The sequence below is a fragment of the Capra hircus genome, unplaced genomic scaffold (genome assembly GCF_001704415.2).
Source record: "Capra hircus breed San Clemente unplaced genomic scaffold, ASM170441v1, whole genome shotgun sequence".
In the NCBI taxonomy this organism is placed as follows: Eukaryota; Metazoa; Chordata; class Mammalia; order Artiodactyla; family Bovidae; genus Capra; species Capra hircus.
The window spans coordinates 1-8,139 of record NW_017219242.1 but is presented as its reverse complement, the minus strand read 5'-3'; the positions used below and the strand labels follow the sequence as shown (position 1 = coordinate 8,139).

Below are 8,139 nucleotides of genomic sequence, written 5' to 3'. Positions count from 1 at the left end.
CTAAGAGTTGACTCATTGGAAAAGACCCTAATGCTGGAAGGATTGAAGCAGGAGGAGAAGAGGATGACAGAGGATGAGATGGTTGGATGGCATTACCGACTCGATGGACATGAGTTTGGTGAACTCTGGGAGTTGTGATGGACAGGGAGGCCTGCATGCTGTGATTCATGGGTCGCAAAGAGTCTGACACGACTGAGTGACTGAACTGAACTGAACTAAACTATTTGTACCCTAATATGTAAAGTGTAACACACACAACACATATTAATAATTATCTGAGTTTCCTTCATATGGGGCAGTCTCTGGTTCTTGCTGAAAGCAGGCATAAAGAAAATGTGCCATAAGATACAATCAACCTTATGTGCAGGTTTAATATTTTATTTCATCTTCTAGTTGCTGGTTAGATGTTGTACTGTCTTTGTGAAAATTCACCATGCTGCGCACTTAATGAAGCCTGCACATTTGTATGCATATTATGCTCTGAGAAGTATACCTGAAGTTATACAATATTAAAGATATTTTGCCTCTGCTGGGGCTCTAAATGCATCCCACCTTCACAATCCATAGAACTCAGAGTGCCCCCTTGAACCAGAAGATCCTCCAGTACATGGAGAGATTCCAAACAGCTTTATGTCCTGTGGTTAAGATGATTCAACCGCTAGGAATATTTTCTTTCTTCTTACCATGCTGCTACTGCTGCTGCCAAGTCGCTCCAGTCATGTCCGACTCTGTGAGACCCCATAGATGGCAGCCCAGCAGCTCCCCCATTCCTGGGATTCTCCAGGCAAGAACTCTGGAGTGGGTTGCCATTTCCTTCTCCAATGCATGGAAGTGAAAAGTGAAAGTGAAGTCACTCAGTCGTGTCCGACTCTTCGAGACCCCATGGACTGCAGCCCACCAGGCTCCTCCATCCATGGGATTTTCCATACAAGAGTACTGGAGTGGGGTGCCATTACCATGCTTGGTCATTTTTATTTTAAAAAAAATTTTATTGGAGTATAGTTGATTTATAATGTTGCGCTGGTTTCTGCTATACAACAAAGTGAATCAGTTATACATATACATATATCCACATTTTTTAAAAGATTCTTTTCCATTTAATCCATTACAGAGTATTGACAAGAGTTCCTTGTGTTCTACAGTAGGTTCTTATTAGTTATCTATTTTTGTATGTATATGTATTACTGTATGTATATGTTCATCCCAATCTCCTAGCTTGTCCTTCCACCCCTTCCACCTCTAGTAACCACGAATTAGTTTTCCACATCTGTAACTCTATTTCTATTTTGTAACTAATTTCATTTGTACCATTTTTTTTAGGATCTGCATATAAGCAATATCATATCATATTTGTCTTTCTCTGACTGATTTACTTCACTCAGTATGACAATCTCTAGGTCTATACACATTGCTGCCAATGGCATTATTTCATTGTTTTTAATAGCTGAGTAATATTCAATTGTATATATGTATCACATCTTCTTTACCCATTCCTCTGCTGATGGACATTTAAGTTGCTTCCATGCCTTGGCTATTGTGAATAAGCACTAGGGATATCATCATCAAGAGTCTGGGAGATGGAAGCTGGTGGCTGTTGATCACCGTTCTACCTTGAGCTGTATCGGATCCCATATCCAAAGTATATGACAAATCCTAGTAGAGAAATGAGATGATGAGAAGGGAAAAGTAGGCACTCTCCTCACTTACTAATGCCCAGTAGACCTCCTATTATGGCTTCTGACAAAGTTTGGGGCAGACATAGCAGGAAGAGGGTTGGGTTCAGTCACTCAATAGTAGTTTTTATCCCAGAAAACCACTTACCAATGGCATTAGCGATGCCAAATTGGGTCCAGGTCCAAGTGTTTATCTTTGTCATCAAGTAGACATTCATAAAGATGCTCACCAGTGGGAGGACAGGCATAGCAGGGACCTGTGGGCAGAGTCAGTCCACACCTGAACCCACCCTGGATGTCTGAAACATGACCCATACCCAACATGGGTGAGAAGACTCCAGTCTGATTCCAGCTGTGTGTTCATTGCCTACTCAGATTGTGTACCTAAAACACTTAGCATGGATCAGCAAAAGATCCATTTGTTTTAGAAATTCCCCTTCTTCTCTGGTCCAGAAAAGAATGTTTAGACCTCAAAGCATGCAGACTTCATTCACTCAAGGTAGACACTTTGGGCACATAAGGTCACCTTACCCTGAACATAAGAGGACTGGGGTCCTGGGGCTGCCTCCAGATGATGACCGTGACCCCAGTGATGAGCAGCAGCAGCAGCACAGCCACTGTTGTGAGCACGGGGTCTCCAGAGAACACCTGGCTGGGCCACTGGTCCAGGATCAGGCTCAGGATGATTATCAGGAGAACTGCAGGGGTTAAGGTGGAGGAGAACAGTTTCAACTCCAGAAGCCAAATAGATCAAGAGGTTGGATCATATCCCTCCCAAAACTGCCCACCTCAGGAAAAGCCATCATGTCTTCAAGATTCCTCAACTGATAAAATATATGTTCCCAACCTATCTTGTCAATTTCAAAATACCACCAAAGTGAGATCCAACTGCTCACCAAGCAGGAAGGCACATCCATAGACAATCTGGCCAGATTTCCGGGTGGAGATGGTGCTGGGAGGGAACCACAGACTCTTTAGAATGTTTGAGGTTCCTGCTTCAGGTTCAGAGTCCAAAGGATTTCCTTCAAGTGTAGGCTCCATCTCAGTTTCTTCCTCTGTTTTCTCATTCTTGACAAAATTTTGACTTGGCTGGTACCTTAATTAAAGGTACAAAGGCAATATTAATAGCAGCTCCTACTCATGGAACATCATGCAGTCTAATTAAAATCTTTCTGGAATTCAGCCCAGCAGGACAATTATAAGGCAGGATGAAGGTAGAAGACAATTACCTCCTCATCAATCCCCATGAGTCTAAAACCCTCAGCCAACATATAGTGAATTCTCACCTGAGGATGAGAACAGAAAATGTCCCGAGGGTATAAGCAAGCAGGACCCCAGTTAAGAGGAGTTCAATGATATCACGGAGTTCAAAGAGTAATGCCATGACCCCTAGAATGAGGGCACGAACAAGGTGGGGAGGGAGTGAAAACCAGTATAAACATCCAAGGTAAGAAATTTAACTGAAGAAGGAGCGGGCTTTGTTTACTTACCTGCAAGAAGTCCAGAAGCCACTATGGCCATGACAGGGGTGCCTGTACGGGCGTGGATCTGGGCAAGATGCCGGAAAAGGAGCCTGTCATCTGCCATTTCACAGACCAACCGAGACATGAAAAACATGGCGCCCAGGAGGCTGGAAGGCAAAATGGGAACATGTGTGAGGATGTAGAGAATCAGGACAGAGTGAGGCCTCTCTTCCCTGTCTACATGTCATAATGCATCTTGCTCTCTTGTCTCTCAATGCCAAGGGACAGGATACCTAAGAATCTGACAGTGGTCAGGGGGAAAACCATGGCACTGACCTGTATAGAAGAGTACACAGGAAGACAACAGCCATGACATATCTGGCCGGGTCCCACCCAACGTGGAGAAAAGCCTGTGGGAAAGGGCTGTAATGATGAATCTGGTAGTAGGGCACCATGAGGGTGAGCGCCGCTATGAAACCAAAATACATCAAAAAGCAGATGAAGACGGAGATCGCTATGCTCAAGGGGATGGAACGCTGAGGATTTCGGGCTTCTTTGCCTGCAGGATGGAAGGAAATACTGGATCAGAAAAACATACTGGAATGAAATCAGAAAATTGTCTTTCCTTTTGCACCTCCAAAATCTAGGTTCACCTTCTACCAACTCCTATGCCCAGGGGCAACCCAAACTGTGCCCACACCACTGATGGAACACTCCATGACCATGTTACCTTTAGTGAGAATGGCTTCAAAACCAAAATATGCGTAGAAACACAGAGCTGCTCCTTGAAGAATCCCATCAAGGCCAAAGGGCACAAACCCTCCAGAACCCAGAGGCCCCAAGCTATGGTGAGAGAAGGAATGAGGAAGAAGGTGGGTGAGGTGAGTTCAGCCACCTCTACCGGATCCTCCCTCAAGACCACAAGTCCTGGGTTCCAGGATCCCCATTATCTGGATCCACCAGCCCAGCTCTCTTTAGTCCCCATCATGTTTCAAGCTCTACCCACAGCCCTCACTTCCACCCAAGTGCATTTCTGTGGCCAAGAGTACCCTCCGGTCCTATAGATGTCACTGGATTCAGATGCATTTCCGTAGTCCTCTTCTGTGAGCTGCCAGTTGTGCAGGTCTCCCTTAATGAAGCCAGAGATGATCATGAAGATTGGAACAAAAACATTCATGCCTGTGAACACTTTGATAACCAGGGATGGCATACGAGCTCCTGGAACCAGTCTCCTGTGGTAAAGATGGAATATGAAGCATCCAGAATAATCAAATGCATAGACACAGAAAGCAGACTAGTAGTTGCCAAGGGACTGGGGGGCAGAGGGTACCAAGGATGCTACTCAATGCCCAACAATGATTTTTCAAAACCTACAATGCACAGGACAGCGCTCCCCCCACCCCTCACCCCCCCCCGCCCCGCCAAGAATGATCCAGCCTGAATTGTCAATGGTGCCAAGGATAGAAGCAGTGTATGTCATCCTCTCCTGCCACCTTTGTTTCTAGTCCTAACCCCCCACATTCTGCCACCCAAGCCTTTCCCTTCCCAGCTCCTGCTCCACACCCCACTCTTCTCATCCTGTCTCTGTCCCCTTCTTACCAATCATCACCAGCACCAGGGCCAGAGCGACAAAGTCTGGGAACGTGGCCAGGAAAGAGGGCATATACGGAGAGAAAGTCCCCTCTAAAGTCTGAGAGATGTGGTTCCCAATCAGGCTGTCAAAGCTGTAGCTCCAGGCCCTAGCCACACAGGCAGTGGCTGCATGGAGGAAGAAGGAATATTCATTAACAAAATTAAGTACTCCTTTACCTAGTACCATGGGATATCTTTAAAAAAAAAAAAAAAAAAAAAAAGGACCAAGTACTGAATCTCAAAGCATATCTCTTCTTGGGGTGAGAAGAGCAGGCCCAGATAATTCACAAAATAGGTCAACTACTCAATATGCTGCTGCTGGTGCTGCTAAGTCGCTTCGGTCGTGTCCGACCCTGTGTAACCCCATAGATGGCAGCCCACCAGGCTCCCCTGTCCCTGGGATGCTCCAGGCAAGAATACTGGAGGGGGTTGCCATTTCCTTCTCCAATGCAGGAAAGTGAAAAGTGAAAGTGAAGTCGCTCAGTCGTGTCCGACTCTTAGCGACCCCATGGACTACAGCCTACAGGCTCCTCTGTCCAAGGGATTTTCTGGGCAAGAGTACTGGAGTCGGGTGCCATTGACTTCTCCAAAGCATGAAAGTGAAAAGAGAAAGTGAAGTCGCTCGGTCATGTCCAACTTTTCGTGACCCCATGGACTGCAGCCTACCAGGCTCCTCCATCCATGGGATTTTCCAGGCAAGAGTACTGGAGTGGAGGAGGAAGTAAATATTATGCGAGGAAAGAACACAAGGAAATAGGAACAGAGGGACTGTGAGATGAGGGTTGAAAATTCAAACATAGGGGTAAAGGAAAATCCTACAAAGACAACTGACCAAAGATTTCAATCTGTTGAGGGGATGAGCCTGGGGGATATGCCTCGCTCTTATCCAGGGAACTTCCTACATTTCCCTGTCCTCTGGGTTCTTGGTCCATCATTTAAGGCAAACAGGACAGAGCTGAGTAGAATGACATTGAGGGGTTTTCTTGCCATTATTACGCACTTCACCTCTGCAGGTTCAATAACTAAGTTCTCATGAAAGAGCGAAGACCCCAATCCTGTCTCCCAGTTTCCAGATCTTAAGCCCACATTTTCCCACTCCCCATCCTCTTACCAACAAATAAGGACAGAATGAGGTTCCAGCCAGTGATGAAGGCATACAGTTGGCCCATGGTGACGTAGCTGTAGAGATACACAGAACCAGAACGTAGTACCCTGGCCCATAACTCTGCATAGCAGAGCCCACACATCACACAAGGCAGGGCGGCCACCAAGAGGGAGATGATGATAGCTGGTCCAGCTATGTATTTGGCCAATGCACCAGCCACGATGTATATGCCAGCTCCCAGGCTTCCGCCCACACCCAAGATGACCAGGTCTAGAATGTTCAAATAAGTTGTGGGACTCTCAGTCTCCTCTACGGGGTCCAACAGCCGCCTTTGGACCAACTTCTGACCAAATCGGTGAACATACTGATATAGCAGCCTCAACATAGCTGAAGAGGCTCAGACCTGGTGAGAAAGAAAGACACAAAGTCATCAAGAATGTCCATCCCTCCCTTGGCCCTGGGAGTCCAATTCCATGAAGCAATGGAGTGATGAGGGGCAGGTGATAAAAGGACACATGGGGCAAGTTCTGCATCTCTGAGTTTTGGTTTCTTCAAACATAAATAGGAATTTTTACATGTTTCAGTTATTGGAAAGTTTGCTTGAAGAGAAGTGAGGGGGAGCAAAATCCATTTCCCCAAAATGTGCCACTTTGGCTCATGGATTTTGGGCTAAAGGCAATTTGGACACAGAAGACTCAGGAGGAGCTCCTTGCCTCTCCCTTAACTGATTGAAATATTAATAATTCAGATGGGGGAGGTCTATGCTAGGAAGAGAGCTATCACCAGATAAGTTTTCATCTCAGAAAGACTTGTCTGCACATTTGTTCACCAAGCATTTGCTCGTCCCATCTTCCTTGCATTGTCTTCCTTCCCCTCAAAGCCCCAGATCCCTACCCTCTTCTCCTTAGCTCAGAGTAGCCTCTATGAGCCAGAACTGTCTAACTGTCTTCAGCCTGAGGGTTTTCATGGGGCTCCCAAACATAACAAACTAAATCTGTTAATCTGTCTCATGTCAATATAGTTATTAGACCAGCCAAAGAATCTAAAAAGTAGAATGGTGGTTTTCCAGGGGCTGTGATGAAGGAGGAGTTGGGAGTTATCATTAAATACAGACACAGTTTCAGTCTTACAAGATGAAAAGAGTTCTGGAGATTGGTTGAAGAGCAATGTAAATATACCTAATTTTAATGAACTATACACTTAAAGTACTCTTGCCTGGAAAATCCCATGGGCAGAGGAGCCTGGTAGGCTGCAGTTCATGGGGTTGCTAAGAGTCAGACATGACTGAGCGACTTCACTTCCACTTTTCACTTTCATGCATTGGAGAAGGAAATGGCAACCCACTCCAGTGTTTTTGCCTGGAGAATCCCAAGGACGGGGGAGCCTGGTGGGCTGCTGTCTATGGGGTCGCACAGAGTCGGACACGACTCAAGTGACTCAGCATAGCATAGCATACACTTAAAGATGGTTAAGATGGTCAGTGCTGTTATGTGTATTTTGCCAGTATTTCTAAAATTGCTCCCAATGATAAATAATAGAGCTGACTTCACAGTTGCTGGATATAGAAAACTCAAAAGCGATTTAATACAAATCACCAAACAGGCTTCCCTCATGAATACCAAAATCCACAGATGCTCAAATTCCTTATAGTTGCCCCTGATCTACAGATGAGGAACCCACAGATATGGAGGGCAGACAGTGTAGTGAAGACTGAAATCAGTGGTCCACATGTCACATCCACTATATAAGAGTAACTATTGGTTGTGTGTGTTAGTCGCTCAGTCGAGTTTGATTCTCTGCAACCCCATGTACTGTAGCCCTCCAAGCTCCGGTATCCATGGAATTCTCCAGGCAAGAATACTGGAGTGAGTTGCCATTCCCTTCTCCAGGGTATCTTCCCAAACCGGGGATCAAACCCAGGGCTCCCACATTGCAGGCAGTTTCTTTACCATCTGAGCTATCAGGGAAGTCCAATTATTGGTTGTACATGAGTCAAAAATAGTCCTATATCATCAGGACATTGATCCAATCACCCCTCTCCCGCACACACTCTTCTCACACACACTCATATATCCCAGCTCCTGTTTTCATCTAGAAAATGGGTCTCTCCACCCTCAAGTTGGAGCCGGGCTGACCCCCCGCACTCTGGAATTGCAGAGGTCTCTTCGGGAGGACGTGAACTCAGCGCCCAGTCTCCTACAGGAGAGGGTGACCCGAGACTTACTGGATCCTTGGAGCAGAGCCTGGAGCACTGGGTCAGTCAAGG

General features: G+C 46.0%; 1 protein-coding gene across 1 annotated transcript; it reads right to left on the bottom strand.

Moving 5' to 3' along the window:
* Positions 1-1,508: 1,508 nt before the first annotated feature.
* On the bottom strand, positions 1,509-6,258 carry LOC102168759 (cationic amino acid transporter 3-like). Its single transcript, XM_018045655.1, has 12 exons — positions 5,880-6,258; positions 4,736-4,894; positions 4,559-4,573; positions 4,186-4,354; positions 3,867-3,979; positions 3,473-3,695; positions 3,164-3,303; positions 2,960-3,062; positions 2,570-2,769; positions 2,205-2,371; positions 1,822-1,930; positions 1,509-1,653 (listed from the first exon to the last, which is right to left on the bottom strand). The coding sequence occupies exons 1-12, from the start codon at positions 6,256-6,258 to the stop codon at positions 1,607-1,609; spliced, it is 1,824 nt and encodes a 607-aa protein (XP_017901144.1). The 3' UTR covers positions 1,509-1,606.
* Positions 6,259-8,139: the final 1,881 nt, after the last annotated feature.

Bases quoted from the DNA above. Each gene is read 5' to 3' on its own strand.
- LOC102168759 (XM_018045655.1), bottom strand. From the start codon at position 6,258: ATGTTGAGGCTGCTATATCAGTATGTTCACCGATTTGGTCAGAAGTTG. The intron at 4,895-5,879 runs GTAAGAGGATGG...TCCTCCATGCAG, and splicing joins CATTCTGTCCTTATTTGTTG to CCACTGCCTGTGTGGCTAGG. The intron at 3,304-3,472 runs GTCAGTGCCATG...TTTGCCTTCCAG, and splicing joins CTGTGTACTCTTCTATACAG to CCTCCTGGGCGCCATGTTTT.